Source organism: Stegodyphus dumicola, chromosome X2 (genome assembly GCF_044657685.1).
Source record: "Stegodyphus dumicola isolate Sdum_Otavi_A_Nest chromosome X2, ASM4465768v1".
In the NCBI taxonomy this organism is placed as follows: Eukaryota; Metazoa; Arthropoda; class Arachnida; order Araneae; family Eresidae; genus Stegodyphus; species Stegodyphus dumicola.
Window position 1 is genome coordinate 149,711,139 of NC_140781.1, and position 25,983 is coordinate 149,737,121.

General features: G+C 34.8%; 1 protein-coding gene across 5 annotated transcripts in view; it reads left to right on the forward strand.

Moving 5' to 3' along the window:
- The window catches only part of LOC118184567 (uncharacterized), a 761,893-nt gene that overhangs the window by 450,079 nt on the left and 285,831 nt on the right, over positions 1-25,983 (forward strand). Inside the window, exon 1 of one of the 5 annotated variants that reach the window (XM_035354269.2) lies at positions 9,552-9,697. The exons of the other annotated variants lie outside the window; for them this stretch is intronic. Coding sequence (XP_035210160.2) covers positions 9,696-9,697 — 2 coding nt within the window. The 5' untranslated portion in view covers positions 9,552-9,695. Of the gene's footprint in view, positions 1-9,551; positions 9,698-25,983 lie in introns of those variants that run through there. 5 annotated transcript variants of the gene reach the window in all.

The following is a 25,983-nucleotide window of genomic DNA, read 5'->3' on the forward strand; positions in this document are numbered from 1 at the left end:
TTATATTTTTTAAAATTTTTGGTGAGATTTAAGAGCAGCATTTAAAAACAAATCTCTTTAATGAAAACTTTCTGATATACTTCCCAATAAATGTTTTTTGTTAAGAGTTACAAACGTGTGACACTTATCAACATAGTTTTTAGAATGTGGAATTTAAAACTATGTTCAGTCAACTAAAAATACTGTAAATCATTTTTGAGTAGTTATAAAACTCGTATAAAAGTCCTTTTTCACATTATCACAAATTGCAATCTCTGTCTTATTAATATAGCATGATTGTTTTGACTTCATTAAGCGGATTTTCCACAACGACTTGAAACCAAAAGGTTGGCATTTAATTTCCTTAAGGCAAACCTACGCATTCTTTACCCTATTAGACTTAATTTTCGGCATCTCCCCTTGGATTCTTTTGCTTGGAGGGATGCACCTTTCTAAGGACCTGTCAGACACTGGCTTTGTGAGGAAAGTTGCTTCCCCGTTAGGGGATGGCTTTGTTATTTTTCATGGAGGTCTGAGAAAAACTGAAAATTCCTCCTCTTTCGTTCACATGAGAAACTGACCTAGCTTTGTACTTAATTTATGCCATATGATTCCTTAAAATTGCGTTATGAATTTGAAAACTGCATAAAAAATTTATGGTTATTCAAAATGAATGACAAACAAAGTGGTGTCAGCAATATTTATTTTGGAACTTGCAAGTAAAAATTATTGTAATCTAATTATGTCTTAATACCAAAAGAGGAGAGAAGTGGAGATTTTGTCGGCGCATGCTTTCACTCATCATTCTAAAATTAAGCATGTCCAACAGTAACTAGAGAAAATCACTGAATATGCAGTTTTTCACGAAAGTATGCAACATAGGCGCCGAGAGCTTCGCTGCGGAAAACTGCCTTAGAGCCTGCAATCATATCGTACCTTGCTTATAATTAAAACTTCTGCTACATATCTATATTTTATTTCCCTTATTTGAGCAGTAATTCGAAAGTTTGAAAAGGAAAAACCTTTGACTATATAAACTGAAAATTCTAAGTAGTTAGAGGTTATTTTTTAAATTCAAACCCTAATCAAATTTGAAAATAGAGTTTTTCTCCCATCAGTTAACAAATTTATTGTGGGGAGACAAAAATGTTCATTTATGTGAGACAATTATTGGATGTAAAATATTTAAAATAACATAGAAGCGATGAACAGTTATTTATAAAGTATGTATTTTGTGATGTTACTTTTATCGCTAATGTGATGGCGAGTTCTACTCCGGTCGATTAAACGGGCTAATTGCACATTGCTTTCACGGTTTTTCTCGTGATGTGATACGAGTCAGTTTTCCGGAGAAATTCTGTCCCGAAGGCAACCATCCTGAATGGCATACAGTCTTAATGTGCTTTGCCATAATCTAAAAAATATAATAGTAAAAAAAAAATTGTTGATTTTACATTGCAGTTTAAACTGGAACTTAAGGAAAATATTGAGCTTTAGTTGAAAGGAAATATTTAATTGGCTTAAAAATACACTTATTTCCTTTAATTTAGTAGATTACTGAAGCAGTATTAACTTTTATTTAATCGATGATGTGGTATGGCAAATCGAAGTCGGAATGAGAGAAGTTATTAATTAAAATAATCTTTGCTTTTAGATAAAATTATAAAAAAGTGACACTGTTTGAAAATCCTTAAAATTTGGAAAGACGGTGTTTGCGGTATTCAACAAAGCGAAAGGAAAAGAGGTAGGTAAATATAAATAACAGTTACAACCCCGCTTGGCCACACAGTTTATAAAGAGAACGGATGTAATAATTTGTCGATTAGACCCGTGAAGTTGACTGACATCCGTTCGAGATTTTGTCTCGTCACGAATAATTAACTTAAAAAGACGGTGCACAGTTTCTTTTCTTCTTTTTTTTTCCACAGCTGTGGGTTGTTACGCGAGTTAGAAGTAATTTGATGTTCAAATTTTCTTCACTTAAGGAATCAAGGTCCACTTCATTGGACACTTTAAGTATTCTTTGAGCTTTTGCTTTCCTTGACATTCTGCAAGAAGAACCAGGCAGCAGTTGATACGGAAAATAAGGCACTTGAAAGGAACAGATTTCCATTCATCTGCCTTATTCTGCCTCATTGCAACTAGAAATCGTTCTCATTTCGCGGTAATTAACTTGAAAGAAATTTTCTTTTCGAAAACGAAGCGCCTGCTTTATTTTCTTGAACCTTTTCAAAGGATTCTCCTAGCTGAACTTCAGCCGGAAGGCAAGCGTGTTGATCTGCTATGCATATCATTATTGGAACAGAGCTTTTCAGCTCTACAATTGAAAGAAGTCATTAGCAGTGGGATATCTGTTTGAACGATTATTTATTTTGGGCTTACCGCCGATTGGGCTAGTTTCCAAAAGAGCCTTAACCCTTTGTTGAATCTTACAGGGGAGGATTAAGTAATTCTCTTCCAACAGAGCCAGATCGGGAAATATTCTCGTTTCATTTGAAACACAGTCTTATGTTTTTACACCCCCTTCTGTAAATGAGAGAGCATAAAGTTAAGTATTTTCAGTGGCATAACACTTCTTTATTTTGCATTATTTTCGTAGAACCTTTTAACCTCAATTTACACGTTTCTAAGATGTGTCGCAATTGTTATCGTCTCTCAAAAATTATAGTCATTAGTCATATTTTATCATAATTTTTATTTAATTTCATCTTTTTCAAAATTAAAATGTCGAGTTTTGAGAGCATTTCCATGTTGTCTACGTTTAAGTTCACTGTAAAATAACTGCCTCTAGAAATTCTCAGAAAGATCATGCGAAGACAGGCTAATACAAAGCACGTGATTGTTTCGGCATAGCAAGTAGAGGGGGAAGTGTCATAAACCCATCTTCCTTTACGTTTATATCATGGAGGTAGGTTTATATGAGGGGGAGGAAAACAAAGGCTAATACGGGATGGGTGGTCAAGAGCTATTTTCGGTTCGCTGTAAATCTTCCCGATTTAAATCGTTAAAGCCGTTTTGGGATGATTCTTTTTTGGCCCATCCCACCTTTATTTTGTGCTGCAGTATGGACAATTCGTGTTTAGTTAATTCCATTTGCTGGTCTGTTTCTCATTGTGTATTATTATTTCATAGCTGCCAACTCTACCGTTTTCTCATCACATCTCCCGGTTTTTAATGTTTTAGCTTTTAATAAAGAAAATGTTTCCAGCAATAAATGAAATTTATTAAACTAATATAACTTAAATTGGGCAAATTCCGTTTCCTCATCCTACTGATTTTCGACGTAGTTTTTATTAAATTTTATTTGATCTGAATTATCTTAATCTACTGAAGACATTTTCGAGCCTTTTTTTTTAAAGGAAGATTCGATGAAGTTTATATCAGTATTTAGTTTTAAATCGATAAAGGGTGTATTACTAAGTTTATCTACACAAGAATATGTATTCATTAGTTATTAGTTTTATTTTCGTACTTAAAAGTATTTTGATTAAAAAAAATCTTTTCTTTCTGTTCAGGATTTTCTCATTATAAAAGTGCAAGAAAACCGCGAATTACAATTGGTCAAAGAGCATAAAATTTAAAATATCTAATTAAATAGTAATATATTTTACACCAGAATCACATTATAAATAGTTCAAAAACCTGAAACGGTCATTGTCAAGTGAATTTAATTCAATTTGGAGTTCTTTTGAAATGGCGTTGCCGCTCAGCGCGAAAACCTCCCGGAAACTCGAGGTTTTTCATATTTCACGGTTGGCAGTTATGCTATTCTTTTTCGGGATGAAGAATACCTTCATTTGTCATATTTAGCTTCGGCTTTTATATCTAAGCTATGGAATGATTAGAAAATTTAATAGTAATGCACGGTTTAATAAATCATTGTCAAGTACAGCTCTAAAGAACCCATTCCAATGATTAAAACTACAGTGATTTTACAACGGTTTTTATTTACTCTTTTGATAAAAATATAAATCATTAGATATAACGAACAGTTGTTACTAAGATAAAATTTTGTTTAACTGATGGTCATTATAACCGATTTCGACCGAAATCTTTGAAAAATGTTGTCGCTTAGCTCATTTAAAATATGAGACAGGAAAACAATGAAAGCGTTTGTAGAAGCAATAGTATATAAAAACTATGAAATGAAAATGGTCGTAACCCATCTTTGACAAATACCGTGTTTACTCGCAATAATAGTCGCAACCCCTATTTGAAGCAGAAAAAAAAATCTTCAAAAGTGTACAATAGAGTGTAGTAGATTTCCTCGCGTAATAGTCGCACCTAGACTTTCACAATGAAAAACTGGCAAAAAAGGTGCGACTATTACGCGAGTAAACACGGTAGTAGTACTTAGTTTTGAATCATATATATCTTAAGAATTGGTATAGTTTAATCATTTCATTTGAATCACCATATTCCGTTAAAACTACTGACGTAATGATTATATTTATGATTATGTTTTAATACTATTAATATCAGTAAAAACAGTATGGCTGAGAAGTCCTTTCACTCTGTTATTATACATGCCTATCTATAGCGAAGAAGTTAAAACCTCAAAACTTCCGCAGTTCCCCTTCCATTGCCGATTCTCTTCAAATGAGTTCCACTGGTTGCTTGTGGCTCACCAGCGGCCGATCGGTAAAGTCGCTGAAAACTGGTAATTCGGTCCGGGGTTCGAATTCCGGCGAACGGGCCGGCTGGCATTTTCATGGTTTTCTCCATGTATAGCGTGTATAGGAGCCAGTTTCCCTTCGAAATCTTCCACAAAGGCATCCCTTCCCTTAGGCTGATAGCCCTCGTGTGCTTTGCCATAATTAAATAAAGCAAACCCCAACCATTGGTTGCCTGTTCCAGTGCAAAAGTTTAACTTAAGTACAGTCTAGTTTCTCTTAGATAAATTTTCAAGAAAACATCCTTTAGTCCTCGAACATAAGAAAAAACTGTCATAATTTTATGTAACTGCAGTTTAATTCCTCGCCCCTTGAACAAATATTTGAATTCCGCACGTAAAGTTTAGAGCTCAAGTTTGAAATAATATTTAAAATATTTCTCAGCTATTCCAGCAGTGTAACAGTGTGTTTAAAGATTTACGTTCAGATACACAGAACCCCAATACCTAAAATAATTTTGTAAATACAATCTTTGAAACATCTGTATCCTGATTATAAACAAGTTAATGCACCTGAAACCTGATTAAATGTCTTCCTGTAGATGTTTCGACAGAGTTCATAAAAGTGTTGGCTTTTAAAATGATTAAACATCGTTGGATCTGGGTAAACCATTTTATGTACTATTTGTTTAGAAATGTTATTCAAAATGTCTCCTATCATATTTAGCTCTGTTGTGAATGGATTAATCGTATTCAATCAACACAAAAATCTTAATAATCATATGAATGTAAGATTTGTTTGATATGTAAACAATAGAAGTATGCTTTAGTGCTTGCGTTTCGTTGGGCTTGTAATAAATTCCTCCTCGCCATTCGATATGTCAAGTCAAACTGGGCAGGTTTACCGAAAGGCCTAAATATTTTACCAATAGCCTTTGCGCGGATTATCTCAATCTTGGCAGTGTCTTCACTTGATCAGAATCTCCCGTCTTGCAATCAGATGACAGATTAGGAAAAAAGATAAAACACTATTTTTATTCTTTTCTTTATTCAAAGCAAAACAAAGCAGCAATGTCCTTGGTGATTATGCGTCTTCTTGAACTTCCATCCACCAGGAGGCCATTTTGACATAAGCTCTTAAAGGAAATCATTTCAAGGTGATTTTCTAGGATAAGTACGTAGTCATCTTCCCCAATTACTACTTGGTCCATTGTCTCTGCAAAATACGCCCGATTGCTGAAGATGGGACCACTTAGATCTGGTATGTCCATCTATAATGTACTGTTCTGATTGTGGATGCAATAGCCATTCAGGCAACTTTTGGCGCGAAAATAATATACCCTTATTATGCTGTGAAGTAAAGCCAAACGTAAAACGGCTGCGGAGAATAAATTTATAATAAAAGACAGTTCGAATATTAGAATAACACATATTTTGCGAGTAAATCAAATTTTCTACAACTAGATATTTATCAATTATCATTATTTACTTATAAGGTATTTCTCCCACCTTCCTAGCGTGCCTTCGTGGTGTAGTGGTTCTGGTCGCTGGGCCAGTATTCCAGAGGTCTGTGGTTCAATTCCCGGCGAAAGCAATTGCTCATTTTTCATCTGTCTGGCCTCCAAAAAAATACCTAATGTCTCTACAATGGAGCCCGAACTAAAAGGGTTGTGGATGATGACTCTCCATACCCAGGATTTGGCGACTGGGTCCCCTGAAAACCCCAGTCGCCGCCCTTTAAAAGGAGAAATATATAAGGTATTTCTCCCACCTTCCTAGCGTGCCTTGGCGGTGTTGTGGTTCTGCACGCGGGGCCGGTATTCCAGAGGTCCGTGGTTCGATTCCCGGCGAAGGCGATTGCTCATTTTTCATCTCTCCGATCTCCAAAAAAATACCTGATGTCTCTACATACTTACAAAATAATTGTTAAGCTTCTGTGCTGATATATGTTCTCTAGAAAATTCACTTGGTTTGACTTTATTGTATTAGAGTATTGTCTTCTATGAAATCTAGAATTAAATAAAATTTTCTTTCACTAATCTTTATTCCATAATTTTCAATAAATAGGAATGTTGCTATGCAAATGTCCCACGTATTTTAATGAATCTGAATAGTTATCGTAATAGGATGGAGGCAATTTTCTGGCCCTTATGGAAGATGTATCATGATTGATTTTTCAGAAGCTTCAAGTCCAAAAAATGTGGATTTGCAAACTTTAGATTTGAGAGGACAAGTGGTATAAAAAACTTACATAACGAAATGTATGCAAATGAAGCAACAGTTTCTTATAAGTATTGCAGTTTTTGAAGAAGGATGTAAACTCATATTCCAGCATAACTACCGATGCTTTCTGATATCACAAAATTTTCAAAGATGTAAAGCAATCATTACTGTCACCTGAAATTTTGTATCGTCATTAGACAACAGATCAAATAAGAATTCTGCTTTAGCTGCACAATATATTTCATGAAATTTTAGGGGTTTTAATTACTTTATAAGATTCCAAGCTTTGAGTTACGACTAAGAATGAGGAACCTTAAGAACCGGTAAGCGAATAATCGCTTAGTTCAGCAGACAGAAAACAGAATTCAAGAAGAGTTAAATACCCTTTATTATTCAAAATAAATTCCACAGACGACTTCTTCTTCGAGTTTACAACAAAGCCTCCACTTGGGCTTGAACTCAGGAATACTAAGAAGTAAAACGTAACTAAACTTAACTAAAAAGATATAGCCGAAGCTATCAAGATTCTAACAGAGTTGACTCCTTAACGCTAACTAACGGCGAAGCTATCAACGGTCTAAAGTACGGCCGAGCGTAATAATAGCTTAGAAAGAGTAGCCTAAAAGACGAACGCGCGCCGCTCAGAATATTTGGCTCTCTCACGAAGTCAGTAGAACTTCAAAGTTAAATACTTCTTCTCCTCATTTGCATTTGATCGCGATTCTGAAAATATGTTCTGGCCGGAAGTTGTAACCTGAAATTAAGAATGGACAGGAAAGTAACTTTAACTAAAAGTTAACTGTTAGATAACGTAAGATAAACCTTACAACTTCATTTTAAAATAGATGTGAAAAGTGTGTCACGATATAAAATTAGTTTGAGGATTAAAAATTTCAAATAAGCTTCAGTTGCTATGTAGCGGTCCCAGAAAAACTGAGCATTAAGTTTTACCTAATGACATTTTTTGTTTACCTGAGGAATGTTATGTGTATCTTGATTTTTTCATTAAAAAAAAACTGTATGTTTTGTTTTCAATTCATTTAAGATTCGCATTTTATGTGTCAGAAAATTAGTCGCCATAAGTATAATTTCATTATGAGTTTTTTAGACCACTTGCGTAAAAAGTTTTCACAGTGAATATCATAACTTGAAAATAAATGTTGTATTTGGAAAAGTTTATAACCTGCGTTTGCGGACAGAAAAAGTAATTAATATGCATTTATTAATTTTATACCTACTCACGCTGAAAAAAGTGTTTTAACTATATTTATTTTATACCTTATTACATTTCTCTTACATTTTAGAATAATCGTAAACTTAATTTTATGATTACGGGTATCATTAAATCTCAGCTATGACATCAATAAGCTAAAAAACACTTTTGAAATACAAGCCTTCCACGATATTTGCTCTGTTTGATGTGCATTATAGCTGTAGTGTGGTGAAAGTTCCTTTTACATTACTTTCTTTGCATGTATTCATTCAGACAGCATCCTCCCGAAAGGCTTCTGTATTGTTATAAAAAAAAGGCAGGAAGCACTTGCCCTAATAATGCTCTTGGGGTTGGATCGAGACAGTAAAACTTACCACTCCAGGCTTAGCCTGTAGCGTATCCCATACCTTCTCACTCGAAACTAGTTTTAATTATACCTTCCCTTGTAGCTTTCGGCCCTTGCTGGAGACGCGGTCAACAATTTGAAACACTCGAAACAATTTTACTGTTGCTTTTATTTCTTTCATAAATCCAGTTATGCAGAAGTTGACCCTTTATGCAATCAAAACGATCAGTTCTGTCCCTGCGTTCATACCTGCGAATATCAAATGCTTTTATATTCAAATAACCAATCTTTTCGTCCAGTAGGAGTTGAAGAAAAATTACCGTGGAATATGATGTGTATGTATAATTCGCATTTTGTATTAATGCATATCTGAATTGGCAGTCACTAACTATCACAGTAAAAACTAACTTTTATTTTTATTAATATTTATCGTCTAAAAAAGAGGAGATACAGAGTGCGGTGATTTAAACACGCATGGAAGTATTGAGCAACTGGCTCTTTACTTATCTGATACATTTACTGAAAGCTATAATTTGAAACGTGTGTGTTATAGAGCAGGCAAATTTCAAAATGCAAGTCATTTTTTCCGAATCGTTGTAATGACTTAATTGGTTTCCCTCAAAATGACTTTTCGTACTCGCGCTAAATTATTCTGTAGTTGTTAGACTTTGGGGAAACTGGATTCTTTTGTATATAGTTCAAATGCTTGTTTATGAGAAACACCGTTTCAGATAAACCAATGGGATATATTGAAGATAATATACATTGTGTGAAAGCATATCTTTAACTCTGTACTAAGTACTTTGTTATAAATATTGTCTAATACGCGCTCGAATGATTTTGACCACAAGTAGGTGTACGAGTCCTAAAAGGTATAAGAGAAGAATAAAAGAATATATTTTTCAGATCTTAACATAATTAAACCACTAAAATTTTGAGAATTAATTTATTGAAATTTAGCCACTGTTCCTTCCGTTTTCGGCTCAGGGCTGCCATATCTGTCGGCAAAAAAAGGCAAACATCTATCGCTTAATAGGCCCCAACCCCATCACGTTATCTGCAATGTATATGCGAACACACCGTCATAAATTTCACTATCCTGATAATGCATTGTAGAAGAGGAGGATCTACCGCTACCCGCATTCCTCTCCAGATGATAATGGCTTAGCTTCAGTTATCGGAATTTTCTGGTTAACAGGAATTTCCTTTTTGTCGGTGGCCGCTTGTCTATATACCTAGATGCGATGTTTACTGATTGCGTTCGGTCGATGTTTTACTGGTTTCAAGTTTCCTAAATGACTACACGGTGATCAGTCACGAATATGTAAGTGCTTTTCTTTTATCTCCCTTTGTTTGTGTGCTGACTTAGTGCTAATAGCCAAGGTCTGCAACGCATTTACCCTTGTTTCACCACCCTCAAGTTTGAGGTTACGCATTATGACAGAAATGTAGCTTATGGATCATCATTCGTAGATAAAAGTAATGGAAATGCTTCATTATGATTGCCACTTTAAGAAAAAGATCTTACAGAACGTATATTCAACATGAGTGATTTTTTTTTAAACGTTCTTATTTTTATTGAATTTCGATGCTTTTAGTTTGAAAAGTCTCCATTAAGAAACCTCGACTCCGTTTAGAGAATACTTGGTATAAGCTACGTCAACCATGTCAAACGCATGACTGTAATAGTTCTAAAATGAGGCTTGCTTCATTTCTGCAATATTAGAGTATAATTTCTGTAATATTACTTTAAGTGAAATGTTTTATTTGCAGAATGATGTTAAAATTGTATCAACTTACAATAATCCGTGTATAGTATATATAAAATAGAACTTGCAGACGTAAATTCACAATGAAGTCGAAGTGAATTGTTCACAGTAATAGAAAAGGCGTGTGATGTATAGGCTACTGTGTCGTTTGACCGTGTGATAATTTGTGGCACAAACAATACACGAATTCATCTTCATAAGGACAAGGGGCTTACATGGAAACTTTTCACGTGAAAACAACTCCACCAATAGCCGGGTGGCCGAAGTAATACGAAGTACATAACTTAGGCGTATGTGTTTAACAAATTAAAAAATAATTGGAACAAACTGACAAAAAACTTTATTTTACTACTAATTTTCACTTAAAGCACAACAACTTCAAGGCATCTTCAATTTCCTAGTAGTATCTGCATTGCTGTAATCTTCTGCCCAGGATTAAAACAGACTTTCGAAGCTTAAATAGTACCTCAACTGAATATGAACTCTTTTGCCACTTCACCTTCCAGATGACTATGTGTCGCTTAGCCTCTCTATCTGTTCTTCCCTATCTAAGATGTAATTACATATTTAAAGTTGTGGGGTGCGTTTAACATTCCTGTTGTTCTACGAATTAAGAGTATATGTGCTAAGAAATTTGTCAACCAAACATAAATTTATTTAACTACCAAGCTGGTCGTGCTTCCTCCAAAAATTCCATCCGGTCATCCACTACACCGCAGTTTCCAGCTACCTACGCTGCAGTTATCTCGGCTATGGCTAAAGAGTGAACAGGTGCCTTTCCTAATACAGCTGTCATCAAGTTATCTGCAACAAAATAAATCATCACATTACACACATATCTAACACCTACGGTTATACTACACACCTACATTATACTATATATATACTTTTCCATAATAACAATCCTGCTAGAAAACGGTGATTGGTGCTAATGTCACGCATGGGGGAAATTTCGAGATTTGGTTCGGTTTATTTGTTTATCGCAAAGAACTCGAGGGCTATCTGCGTAGGAAATTTCGAGGAGCCAGCTCATTCATCCGGTGGAAAGAAGCGTGCCACGAGCAATAAAATCACTGAACACTGGTAGTTCGGTCTTATGGTTCGAATTCCTCGCACGGGCTGCCTGCGTGGGCGTTTTCATGGTTTTTCCTATGTGCAACGTGTATACAAGCCAGTTTACCTTAGGAAGTCCTCCATCCCTCCCGTTAGGCAGATAGGCCTTGAGTGCTTTGCTGTAATCAAATAAACCAACCAAAACGTGAGACGAAATACCAGGTTTCAGTTGTTTGTTAAAAACGATGCTGCTTTAGTGTTTAAAATTTTGAGCCGTTCTAATTATTTTATGCCTAATTTCTAAGTGAGTAGTATTCGTTTTAATAGCGTCGTTAAATAATATCAAACAGTAATATTGTCTTTTTTGTTATTTAATGTGGAGTTAAAATAAATTCAAGGTCGTTATCAGTGATTTATAGCATATTACTCGATGTATGCATTATTCAAATTTTATTGTCTTCTAAATCACCTTTTGTAAATAAATTCGATCAGTGCCAGTTTAAAAATGCATAGTTCGGCCCTTTCGCTGTTACTTTGCATCTTACATACGAGCTGATTATGATACTCTACATTTTTATCACGGCGTAGCATTTTGAAGGTTGTATTCTCAGGAAGAGATGTTTTCTTTTCTGTGAATTTATTAAATTTCTCGAACGATATTTAATATTAATATATTATAGTTATGAATTGTAACAATAACTTTTCCCTCCTGTAAATATGTAAAAAGGGCTGACAGAAAGTAAGTGGTGTTGTTTAAAATTAGACAAAAAAGCAACCTTCGGTTGCCGTAGACTGTATATGGATACTTCAATTTCGAGGGCGATTTAATATAGGTCCCTCTTCTTCTGAAGCGAAAATCATATCAATTTAGTTAATCGTACTCTCCTTTTAGCTGCCGTTTTATCAATCCTTTTCGGATACAAAATGCTCGCCTTTTCTGAAACACCTTCATAACGATACTCCATCAACAATCATGTCAACAGCTTTATGCAAGTCAGTCGTTGTTCGAAAAGGCAGAGATTTTCATAAGGGTGCCTTGGCTATAAAGGTACCCGCATTCTTATGAAAATAGTTTCTAATTTGTGAAAAGCACACTTGCGGATTCCTTTATCATCGGGGCAGCTATACAAGTAGAATTTTCTTTTGCTTTGCTGATCCCGATTAGCACACGAAACCCTATTTGCATGAGGGTGCCCCTGCATAAAAGTGTCGGCACTTTTATGAAGGTTGCTTTGTCAACTTAAAAACTGACCTTTATAAGAATACATGCACGTTTATACCGGGACAGCTTTATAACCATATTTGTCTTTTCGAACAATGACAGACCAGCATAAAAGTGCTGAGGCATTCGTTCTGGGGCGGTCAGAGCTTAAATTGCGCCTTCTTAGTTTTTGGGATAAATAATAATTCTAGATGGCGCTTCATTTATGTAACCGAACAACAATTTCAGTAGAAATTTGACCTCGAAAATTTTATTTTTTGCAATAAAATTATATTACAAATCGCTTATTAAATTTTAATATATCTCTTTACATTTTATTCAATTACTTTAATCTTTAATTATTTAATTACTTTAATCATTAATCATTTAACTATTTTAATAATTATAATTAATTATTTTTAATTAAATAATAATTAACAGATATTAATTAAATATTAATTAATTTCGTAATAATTAACTATTTAATTTTAAAATTAGTAAGGATTTTAATAGTCATTTTATTTATTTCTTTACTTTTGTTCCTCTTTGCTGACGGTCTTCCATAGGGCTCCGGCACTTCTAATTTTAGAAATTAAGCCATGGGGGCGGTCCCGTTCCCCCCCCCCCCTCCGCAGTGCGTTGTGGAATCTTTTGTTCATTATCAGTAGATTTAGAATGTTGAGCTATATTTGGCGAGACAAAAAATTCACTGATAGGATAACTAATATTATCTCTAACATCCGTTTTCTATAGGATCAGTTATCTAAATGCATTTATGAAGCAAATAACCTTCCAAGATCCGTAGATAATTTTATCTCATTTACATTTTGTGATGTGCAGTGCGTCACGTCATTTCATTTTCTGCAGGTCTGTCATTCGTTAGTTTATTACTTTCTCATGACCCCGTAACAGGCCTAGTTACTGTTATCTTTGTAAATAAATCTTAATGAATTTAATGCTCTTGGGGTTCATCTGAGATTTCGAATCAACAAAATTCTTGAACTCGATCTTGGTCTTCCACCTTCATCTTCCACCCGGAACTGAATGCTACATTTTTTTATGTCTTTCGGAGAGTCGGGAGGGGAGGTGGTCTTGTACCCGGACATAAAAATGCGATTCTTAACCTCGTTTATTGAAAGCCACGGGTTTTGAATATCCAGGAGGGTGCTTCTATTCCAATACGGATCGTCTTACCTCTCGCCTTTGTTACACTCGCCTCTCGGGAAACGGTGATGTTAACGCTACAGTCACTTTGGTCAGCAAAAAATTTTCTTGCAAAAAAAAAAAAAAAAAAAAACTGAAAGGTGCGTTGGAGATAAAAAGGCTTTTTTTCTCTCCGTAGAGTGTTGCCATTGCTGGCTTTTAAATCGTTGGGTTTGTTAATCAAAAATTCGTTAAAAGTTTTACGAAATAGATAAAACAAATTCCAAATGTGGGCTTTCAGATGCTTATATTCGGGTGGAAAAGTACGTTATTCAAAACAAAACTGGATGGCTCTAGGTACCGTTGTTTTATCACAATGCGAGAAACATACATACATTTATGCAGATTCTTTATTATTTTATTTCTTTAAATATAATACAGGCGATAATATTTGGTGGCAACAATTTGAAAAGTGAATCTGACATTTATAGTGAACCAACGCAAAATGCCTAAATGAAAATAATAGTCCTTCAGGGCAAACTGCCCCTTTGGAGTTAAAAAAAAGAAAGAGGCATTTCAGTTTTGATTACGAAATTTAGAATCTTGCATACTTCTTCAATTGTTGAATTTGTTTTTGAAGTAGTGTGATATGCTGTAAGGCATATAATTGTAATTTTTAACTGATGACTCAATTCGATATATGTTGCTACCGATAATTAATTCATGATATAATCTGCTTTGGTTTTTATTGCCTATTAACGATTTAGGTGTATTTTGACTAATCGGTATTGCATTGAATTTGGTGTATTCAAGGGCGTATTCTAGCATATCAGCAGAGATTCTTAGACATGAGACGTTTCCAAGAAACTAACAAAAATAAATTCCTATAAATTTTAGCATTAGCATACTATTTTTAAATTTTGAATTGTTTGAATTGTTGGATAATAAACTAAAACGGTTTTCACGGATGAAGTTTAAATTATTCAAAAAAGCTTTTAAAATACTATTTAAGATCCTTGGAGCGAGAGAGAAAGATACGGATGTAGAATGTAATTTTTAAGTCCTTAAAATATAATAATATGTAATATATGTAATGTATAGCTCAGCAGTGGTAATTGTTTCAAAGCGTATCCTTGCTAAAGAAACATGAGATTTTGCACTTTTGTCCGGCTTATACATATGTTTCGAAATTCTCGACTTGTTTCCCTTAGATTTTGTATGGCAATGCTAGAAATTTAAGATTTTTAGCCCAATGGATTTTGTAAAATTGGGGTTCCTTTTTCACGTTCTTACTAAAACTGATCTAATATTATCTGATATATAAAAATTAGAATGATAACACTGATTTTGGATGATCTCATTATGTAAATACATTAAATTTTGAAAGTTATTTCCTCCTCCTGATATCAAAATCGTTTTTTATTGCAAATCTCGATTTCCTTTTAATATTTCTAAAGGTATTTCAACAGTTTGTCTGTATCATGAGACAAATATTCGGTGGTTTTAAAAAACTCAACCTGTTTGTTAGTGGACCTTTGCAAAAAGTTCTTTTGGACCTCTTTGGATACGCATCAATACATATCTGCGTTCCTCCGAATATACTTTGTCACTTGAACTCCATGTAAACTAGTTTTAAAATAATATGCCACCGAAGTAGAAAAACTCTTGTCTCAATGTTCTCAGAAATTTGAAAAGCTAAGAGAACACGAAGGGGGGGGGGAAACACTTTCCAAGACTTTTGCACTTTCTTTCGCCCATGATGCCATGATTGCTGTTGTACGTCAAGTGATGTAACGCAAGAAAAGACTGGTGCCGTCTGTGCGCTTTTTGTGGCAAAGGAAGCGTGCGTAACGAAGTGAGTTACTGCGGCTCTGTATGTGGACCTTGACACCAATCTTGTGCGAAGCCGTACGACTTTGACATATGTTTGATGATACGATTGTAGCTGGTATTTATACGAGTGATATTTTCTTACATAGCGGAAAGGTACTCCCATTATGTGTGTGATAAATTTTACCTGTTTTGTTCCAACTACTTGTTCTTTTATTGACATACTTCTCAACTCACTTGACAGCGAATGCTTCTTCTTTGTGGTATTTAGAAGCGTCAGAAAAAAAGTGTGAGGAATTTAAGTAAAAAAAGGTGTCATTTACGCTTCACTTGGAAGTCATTGTGCCCATCTCGTAATAAGGCTTTTACTTTTAAAATCGAGAGAAATTTCCATTAAAAGAATTATCCATCCTTTCTCCCGGAATAGTTTTCTCTTGTGGTTATTTTTAAGGAGAATTTTTAATCTCAATAGCAATTGCGCTGGTAATCGGTGTTTTTATAATAAAATAAATGCTTATACATGGTATAATATGTGAAATAAAGCCTTTGTATATGGAAAATATAATATGCAACTTTAATAGTGGCTAAGATGGGCTGTAATTAAGGAAACTTTCTCCAGTTTTGCGGGATTAAAATTATTCAAAACTGATTGTGACAGATATTTATATGATTGAATTAAACGATATTTTCACATTTTAATTTCTTGAATTAATTTTTAAAAAGTTCAGTTAAAACATGTGAATTGATGTTATATAAGTTTTATTTTTAATGTATTTTTTTTACTAAGTAAAGATTAGTGACCAAATAATTTCTTCTGCATTTTATGACTAAGTATTTATAATACTTAACGTTTTAAATACATTAATACATTTAATATTACACGCTAAAGACATTAGGAGATAATAACGAGAGATGCTTTCACCTTTTCAATGTAAATTAATTCCAGTTGTATTAAATAATGAAAAATACTGAAAACGAGCATGATATTCCATGAAATGCTGTGTGCGTTCTGAGCCACTAGTAAGAAGCATATAAAAACGCTGAATACTGAAAATTTTTCATTGGCTTCACAGAAAACTATAAAGCATAAATGACACTGTCTAGAACGAAGCTAGGAATCTCATTCAACTTTTCATAGGTTGGAAATCTCCTGTTACTCATAAATGTATTTTTTATCGCAATTTGTATATTTGACATTGCAATCCTAGCACATAAATGTTTGTGTGAAATAGAATCTAAAATCCCCGTTCTTTAACAGTAATAATAGGATTAATTCGATATAATCAAATGTTTAAAATTGGCTTATGTCGCATTCCTGTTATCTATTAACGTTGACCGGTAGTCAAGCGGATAAGACCGCAGAACACTGGTAGATAGTTTCGCGTTTCTTTTCCGTTCCATTAATTGGTTGTGTGCGAGCTTCGTTATTTTCCCGCATATGATTGTAATTGTAACGTGAATACGAGCCAATTTTTCTGTAAAGGTTCTCCACGAAGGTGTTTCTGCTGTTAGGAAAAACCCTTGAGTGTATAGCATCAATCAGCTAAATAATTAACCGACTGGTTAAACTCGCAAAATCCTTATAGTTCGTCCCAGGTTTTGTCCCATTCATAAACTAAATACGGGTTAGCCTCCTTTGGAAAGTCCTCCATGAATATACTTCTCATGAGCCGATCATTGATGTGTTTTGCTGTAATCAAAGTAATCCAGTTCAATAGCCCACCAGCAGCCGAGCGGTAAAGTCGTTGAACAATGATAGTTCGGTCCGAGGTTCGAATCTCGCAAACGGGCTAGCTGCATGTGTGTTTTCGTGGTTTTTCCCTGTGTAAGGTGCATACGAGCCAGTATCCCTAAAGAAGTCCTCCACGAATTTATCCCTCCCCTTAGGTAGATAGCCCTGGAGTACATTGCCATATTTAAATAAACCAAACAATCCAGTCCAATAGCTGTTGTTGAGATCCATTAGCTATCGTGTCACCGCCTGTCAGTACCTTCTCAGTTTGTTCTTTGCTCATTTCACGGAAGCTGTGAACGTGGTCTGGTTACACGAGGTTTCCATTATTTTCTCCGAGTGCAAAAACGATCACAAGCCATATTCATTAGAATAATGCTTCGCGAAGACATTTCTTTTAAGGCGAATAACTTACGAGTGCTTTAATGTATTACCTACGTCCAAGGTAGCTTCAACTAGCTATGCAGTTGCCAGATTTATCACTAAATCCATACAGCATTAGTTTAATTTCTGTATCTGGGTGATCCCCAATAATCATGTTAAGGCGTGAAATTTTGGTTTTAAAATTCGCTCCTGTCTTTGTTTCGGTAACAGGATGGAATAATCTTGATATGCACATTTTTTCTTGGTTTCATTCGTGGAAAAGATATGCTGAACAGCTTTCTTTTTAAAAATCTTTCTAAAAATAATTTTATTTTATCAAAATTATTAATCTTCTAACTCTTCACTGAAGAGTAGATACACTCTTGCTAGTTTTCTTTTATTTTAATATCTCCATCTTTATTCACATTTTACAGAATCTAATTTTACTTGCCCTAAGATAATGTTGTTGGAAATAGTCATTTATGTTTAACATTCGTTTTGAACTATTGATATATCGTGAACGGTCTAACTATTTCGTAGATATCTATTTCCTCAGTTGATAGGACTGATTAATCAATCGTTCAGTGTTGCACATAAATCATGCTTTGATTTTTCGACAAATATTAAAGCTTATTTCATCATTGCACAGTGTAACTTCATTAATTCGCTCTGCCTTCTTGAGAAGCTAAAGGGAGGCATCCTCTACTGTTATTCGGTTATAGGTACAAAGGAAAGTATTGCTTTCGAACATCCAAGCAAATAAAATGAATCTTCCCGAAATATTGTTCAATGAGGCACGTTTTAATGAATAATTCATCTTTTGCAGAAAAATCTAAACCAGGTTGTGAGATCTTTCTGCTGTGACGTTAGCAGACTATCATCCTTATATTTACGATACATCTGTATTTAAACATGCACCAATTTCTGAAAGGCCCACTAGTGGCCGAGCGGTAAAGTCGCTGAACACTGGTACTTCTCCTGGGTTCGAATCGCTGCGAACAGACTAGCTGCATGGGCGTTTTTGTAGTTTTCCCATTTGCAAAGTGGATGCGAGCCAGTTTCACTTAGGAAGTCCTCCACGAAGGCTTCCCTCCCCTGAGGCAGATAGCCCTTGTGTGCTTTACCGTAGCAAACTAAACCAATGTTTGAAATAAATAAATTTAGGTTTATGGTTGTATTACATTTAGTACATTTCGAATAGGAGAATTAATCGAAATGTCGATTTTTAATGGTAACGTAACGTTAACACTAGTTAGTTTCTTTTAGCGAGTCATCCTTGGAAGGCATCTATCTTGTGTAGAGTTAGCCATCAAGTTCTTTGACGCATAAATTAACCTCGTACCTTCTTTTATATCGTACATATCTATTTCCAGAGGTTTTTTTTTTTTTTTTTTTTTTTTTGACATGCATATGGGATAGACCCACATACAACTAAAGATTTACGCAATTTTTTTAACGTCTTAGTTGAGCGTTGGCATTTGAGGTGTCTGTACTTGAAATAAAAAATTTTTTTCTCAAGTGACTCAGAAGCATAAATACTTTCGAAAAGTATTTAAAACAATAAACGCTACGATCTCTGTTGATAAGTTTTTTTAATTAACTGATCTTCTATTATTAAATGTGCTTTCATTTCTTAGTGCGAACAATGACATTATATATTATGCTCTAATCCTCATCTTTCGACAGGTTCCTTTTTAATAATAAAAGGTTCGCTTCCTGCCTTTAATTAAAAAAGAATTAGCTTTCATTGGCCTTTGAAATGCTTTTGGAGAAGAACGTCATCAGAACAGTTAATTTTATTTACGTATCAGACTCTGAAGTTTGCTTGCAAGAGAAGTGGTTTCTGTCGTGACTGTTATTGTTTTTTGACGGAATCCATGTCTAGTGAGATGGCATTCTTTCAGATAAAGTATAAACAAAAATATATTCGGAATTTTCTTTGAGACATATCAAAGTTAATCGAAATGAATTGTATTGCTTTCATTCAGTTCAGCATTTAGACTGTTAACGTGTTCTGCAATGTAAGTCGTGTGCACATATAGCTATGCTACTGGCGCCCAGAAGTATCATTAAATCAGGCAGTTTATTGCGTTCCGGCTGAATAGCTTCAGTACTTAATAATAATAGATATTAAGATTTGATAAACAGTTTGCGCGTGTTACGTAGCAGTGCTATAGCCATATTAATTCCTTTGTAAGGAATTTTCTCCTTTCTTTCCGCTCGTTCGTGGTGTTATTGGAAGCACGTACGACTAGCCTCCGGAATTTGAAACCCAGCAAAAACGTTGTTGATTTTTCATACCTCCTAACACCAAAATAAACCTAATGACTGTAATTGGCTCCCGAACGGAAATGTAGCATATGGGTAATTTGTCCTCACATGGATTTGGCAGGTGTGTCCCGCCTTTCCAGTCGCCCTGTATACTGGATACTGTAGCTCAAACAAACACATACGAACCTGAAAACATATGACGTCATACCCTGCAAGAGTGAACCGGATACTGTAGCTCGAGGGGGAGAAAAACATAAGGAATTTTGCTTCTACCTCACTGCGTGCATTCATGTTGTAACTGAAGAGTCGTTTGGTAGCAATCGGAAGGTTCAGAGTTCGAATCGCAGGGAGGGCATCGCTGACTTTTCGCGTTTTCTGCTTCCGGGGGGAGGGAACCTAATGGTTCTACACTTTTGGTTTAAAATGCGTGCATAAGTAAAGTTTAAATGGATAAGTTATCATGATCTGCAAAATGTCCTTGTCGAAATCTAAAGGACTTTATTCTTTGATGTCTTTTAGAGAACAACTTAAATGCTCCCACTTTTCTTAATTCAATTTGGGGTAAACAAACAGTAGAACAAAGGGCAGCTTTAATAACACGGTCCAGATAACGACTTGCGGACAGTGGCTTCCCGGCTGTTAGAATCAGGCCACTTTATGTGTGACTCACAGTTGTGTTGAATATCAGCAGACGCTTGTGAATCACATCGGTTGTTGCATCACCTCGCTATACATAGATTCCCCGCCGATACTCAACAGTGACGAGAAGATTCTCAGCTCAAACTGACCGCAAAAATTTGCAGTCAGCGGAATAAATAAATGCTTAAATGGAAAGAATCTGAAAGAGATGGGTGAGCAGGGTGTTATCACGAACCTGAAAACATATGACGTCATACCCTGCAAGAGTGAACCGGATACTGTAGCTCGAGGGGGAGAGGAACCGGAAAAAAGAAAGAAGACAGACCTTTTGAAAAAGTAAAGTATTAAAGAGACCTATTGTATGTCTGTTGTCATGTCGTTAATATCTGGTCGATCTTTTGTGGTGATCTTCAAAATCATCGGAGAATTAATACGTGGAGGATGGGTAAAGGGATTTCCTTTCCTCCCTCTTTTTTTTTTTTTTTTTTTTCCTTTCTTTCTTTCTTTTCTTTTCTTTTTTTTTTTTTTTTTAATTGCTCTGAATAACGAAATTGACTCTGATTTACAGTTTTATTCTCTTTTCTGGGTGATTTTTCTTAAACGTCATTACAGAGTCATTGTCCTTATCAACTGGATATCGCGATTGTTTGCTTGGAATTTGCTCCGTATCATTTCAGCATCTGTAAGATTGCTGTTTTGAACGACATAGCATTTGAAAGTGGGGAAGGGGGATACGTACAGGCATTTTTTCCTTAAACATTGATCGTAGATATGTATTTCCAGTTACAAAAGTTTCTTAACATATGAGTGAAAAATTTTATGAAGCCTTTCAAAGCTGAGTGGAGGGTTTCTTTCAGTTATATCTAACTTTTTATATGGTTCTCATACAGCGAAAGCTCCAATTAGCAAAACATCCATGTATCTTTAATCAGTAAATGCAAAACGTTTCATACCTTTACATGCAAATCTTTAATTTTTATGCAAAATTCGTGAATATATCCAAGAACGAATTTACAGACTTGCATCACTCTTTAATGTTTTTGAGCAGCTTTAAGGAACAAAAGATGTGCATTTGGCCAATGAGCAGTTCTGTATTGGATGAAGCAGCGCTTATTAAATTTGCGATTGACCCCTTGGAGAAAATATTAATTACTATTGGAGAAAATATTAAATATTAATTACTTGGAGAAAATATTAATCTTTGCGTATTTTGAATAAATATAAAGGTATGAAATATTTTGTACGGTGGATCGATGTTTTGGGGAAATTCCGATTCACGAAATACTGCTTTTAAGAACCATCGCATTGGGCCCGAAAAGTTCCCCCACAGAGCTAATGAAAATTTCCGCTCCGTTTTACGAGCAAAAATAACGTATTCTATGTCTTTTACAAGCTCAAGTTTACCTTTTTTCTCCACTGTCCCTCTTCAAGCGTCAAAAAAATTTGCGTAATCGGTTGGATGACGAAATTCCCGAAAACTTCAGACTTCCACATTCAAAAAGAAATCCAGAGGAAAATAATTGCATTAGCTGGTTGTCTTGTAGACATAACAAACTGGCAAATGTGTTGTAAGCATTTTCGGCGTCTTAGACGATCAGTACAGCTGTTGCCCCCTCTGAATAATAAACATATGAATAGTTCCATTCCATTTTCCGCTGTTATACTGGACTTAGCCTGCGTGGATTGCAGGCTTTTTGCCAGTTGTCGTTTAATAAGGGTACCTGGAAGTACTAAAAACAGAACAAAGGTGTCGCAGAGACAAGATGTGAAAATAAGGGAAAGTGTAGCACTTTGCCACTAAAGAGTGTAACATCGTGGGGTGGTGTAAAATACAAATCAGATACAAATATGCAAAAAAGTTGAAATGATGAAAGTCAAAATAAAATAAAATTATTCAGAATGAAGTTCCATAATTGAATCTTGGTTAAATATGAGTATTTACAAATATACAATGTTAGCGTAGAAAGTCAAAAGTGGAGCCCTGTCATGTGATGGCTAAGAAAACTTGTTTTTTTTTTTTTTTTTTTTTTTTTTAAATATTTGTCATTCAAATAATGAAAACATATTTTTCTCTGAAGGGCAAGAGTTCCAGTCAATGGATTTCACAAGAGTTTTTCACTAACAGTTCGTGAAATTGCTGCAAAGTCCAGAATTTATGAGCACTGGGCGTGGCATAGCACAGAGTTCATCAGTCTCAGTAGTGCTCAGTTGACAGAAAATATGCAGTTGTAAATAGCTTATTGAGGAATATATACACATTGGATAGAATAAAAATAAGGTTATAAAGTAAAAGAATCAGTAAAATATGTACAGATATGTGCAGTCATTTCAGTAGCACTGAGTGATCCAAAGCAGAGATAGAAATTTTCTAAGTCCTAGGTTACGTGAGGGGCCACCCTCCCGAACTGTGGCTTCGAAGGATGCTGCTTGGTTTTGGGAGATTAAGTAGGATGATTATCGTCGGCATTTAATGAAAATGCAGCAAACGGACATAGAAATTGGTCTTCTGCAAGGATTTCATAGTTTAAGGTTTGAAAAAAGTTTAACTGACTGCAGTTAAATGCTTTTATGAATAGTTTAACGCGCAGTGAACCTTTTATTTGTCTCTTGTAAGAAAAAATTAGCAAGGACCCTCCGAAAATCGTCTTCCGAGACGTTTGCGCATGCTTGGAGTCTGCGCCGCTAAAACAGACCAGATTTCAACGTTTTCATTTTTCTGCCAAAAAGACTTTAAACTTTTTACTGTGCGTACTTCAACTTAGACGACTTTGATTTTCTTGTTATGTCAAACAAATAGAAAAGAAAGAAAGAAAAAGTGATTTACCTCCATAAATATTGAAATCCTGTTTATGAAGTTAAACACAATTTGTTATTTTATTTATTTATTTATTTATTTTTTTTAATCTCCATCACTTAAAAGTAAATACAAAATGTACTTATGTTATTTTTTTTGGGAATCTCCATCACTTAAAAGTAAATATAAAATGTACTTATCTAATGATTTAACTTATTAAAGCGTAATTAATATTTTAGTAATAACTGGTATTTTTATAAGTGGACTTCTTGCTGTACGGAGACCCTATGAAACGTTAAAATGTTTAGAGCCACAGTGAGGAAACACTTTATAAAATTCACTACCACATTTTGAACAATTTTTTAGAGTTTAAATTCAGGATCGTTATTTATGGAATATCCTTTAGCTTAGGTTACTTAAAATCTGGCAAAGCATACGACGGCTTTCTATCTTAAAAGGAGAGATACCTTTAGGCAGGTAGGTGGCGGACATTATGAGGAAAATTGTCTGGTATTTACTTTACACATGAGGAAAACCATAAAACTGTGCATGCAGTTAACAGGGAAAACCTGTTTGGGTCTGTTCGAAGTGAGGAAGAACTACCAGTATTCAACAGTCTTTAACTGCCGGCCCACTGGTGGGGCGCAATATTTTTAAAATTCGTGTAAAGCTGAAAGCGAGTATTTGAAGGAATCTTAGCTTGCATGTGGAAATCAAATATTTAAGACGCTTTCATCTCTCGCTGTATCCTTGTATTTAACATAATATACCTAGCAGGGGAAAGTCACGATAAACCTTTTCTCCTGCTTTTATGCAGTTAGCAGGTATTTACCTCTTCTAAAAAATAAACCTGCTTTAATGCAGGTTAAATACCTGCTTTTTCTCCACTAGGAGGTAAACAGTTATATAAAAATTTTTAATTACTTCTGAAAAATAATTTAAGTAACCTTTTTCCGGTCAAAATTTTTATTCGTTAGGAGCAAAAGTATAATAATACTGTTCAGAATTTTTAATATGCATCTATTTAACATCTCACTAACATTTTATGCCGTTATTGTATTAGTGCCTCATACTCTGCCCCAAACGTAAATATTTTTTAACCGCAGGTTGCACTGTAAATTATAATTTGTTTTATTAAAATGAAATAATTTGACGATGCAGATCATCGTTAAAGTAAATGAAATCAGCAACATGAATGATCAGAGCAAGCACTCTTAGGAATTTCTTGCAAAATATTTTAGTGCTGGTAAGGAGCAATAATAGATTTTGTGGAAAATTTTGAAAGAAACTTTCAAAAATGAAAACATAATTTGAAAACAACCTATATAAAACGAAAACAAATTAGCTGAAAGCAAACTATAAAACTGTAAAAATATTGTTTAAAGATTCCTTCGACACAAGACTTTCACTTCTCTTACCATACGTGAGCTATTACAACCTTTACGCAAACTGCCAGACAAACAATCCGCACTTTAAATATGCTTATAATAAAAGGAAGAATTTATTCTTAAGAATAATTTTTTTAACAATGCACTACTAACGCTTCATCTTGATGTGAATTCCCCAAACCTGATATTCAGTTTTCTATGTCCTGGTCACCGCATCATTCTCAATTATATTCAAGAAGTCATCCGTTTCAATGCCTTGGTTATAATAGTTATAAATGCGTCGGAAGATATCGTCAGAGATGAAGCGTTTCTTTGCTTCTTACTCAATTTGCACTTTGTGAACTTGAACCAAAATGTAGATCGATTGTTCACCGAATAATTTTTCACGTAATTCAAATCATTACTAGGAAACGCGAGTAAGATTACCTGCAAATGAGCGCTTTGATATGCTACGTATTTTATTCTTTTACAACCGCAGAGCGTTCTTATGATTTGATTTGAATGCAAAAGAAACGAGTAATTTTGAAATTGTAAGTGAAATGGATATGAATTACAGAAAGAGAGAAAAAAAAAATTCCCTAAACCTTGCATAGAAATGCGAAATTTGAGTGGTTTGAGTGGAAATATGGAACTTGTTCAAAACCCGGCTCGAGCACTGTTGATAGAATGCTTTCTTCTTATTATTCCGAGACAGTCCACTGAGGCATTTCCGCTGTATATCGTCGTCGAGCATAAAATGGCCAGTGCACCCTTAACTTCCCCCTCCTCTACTGTCTTTGAAGAGGAACAATATATGGACTGTCTTTTTGCTCTTTTTTTGTGTCATAAGTGAGCAGTTCTGGCAGAACACTTGAACCAATTTTCCGAGATTTTTTTTAAGTGTTTTCGACATGTATATGTAAAGAGCATAGAATGCGCGTTTAAAGTCACGCTTAAAGTATTCGGATGCTGCAAGTGATGTTGCTAACTCATTTTGAGTCTCTTAATTGAATATCCATTTTTAAAGAGGATGAATTGTTTTAGCTTCATTTCTATAACGCTTTACAGCCATAGTCTAGCTACTTTTTTTTTTCAGAGTTAATGGGATTTCAGTTTTATATGTAAAGATACAGCATTTTATAAATTAAAGGTATGTAATATTTATGCGCATTACATTTGAAACAAACCGTATTCATAATTCCGCGTAATCATTTCATTCAACATTGAGTTATGGTTATTTTAAATATGGCAAAGCCAGGAGGGTTGTCTGCCTAAGAAGAGAGTTGCCTTCGTGGACGACTTAGGGAAATTGGCTGGTATTCACGTTACGCACGTCGAGAACCAAGCATGCAGCCAACCTTTTCGCCTGGTATCGAACTCAAACCTTTCCCTTAGCCAGGTAACCATGTGTGAACCAACTAGTCGCGTTTTATGTCATAGGAATAAAC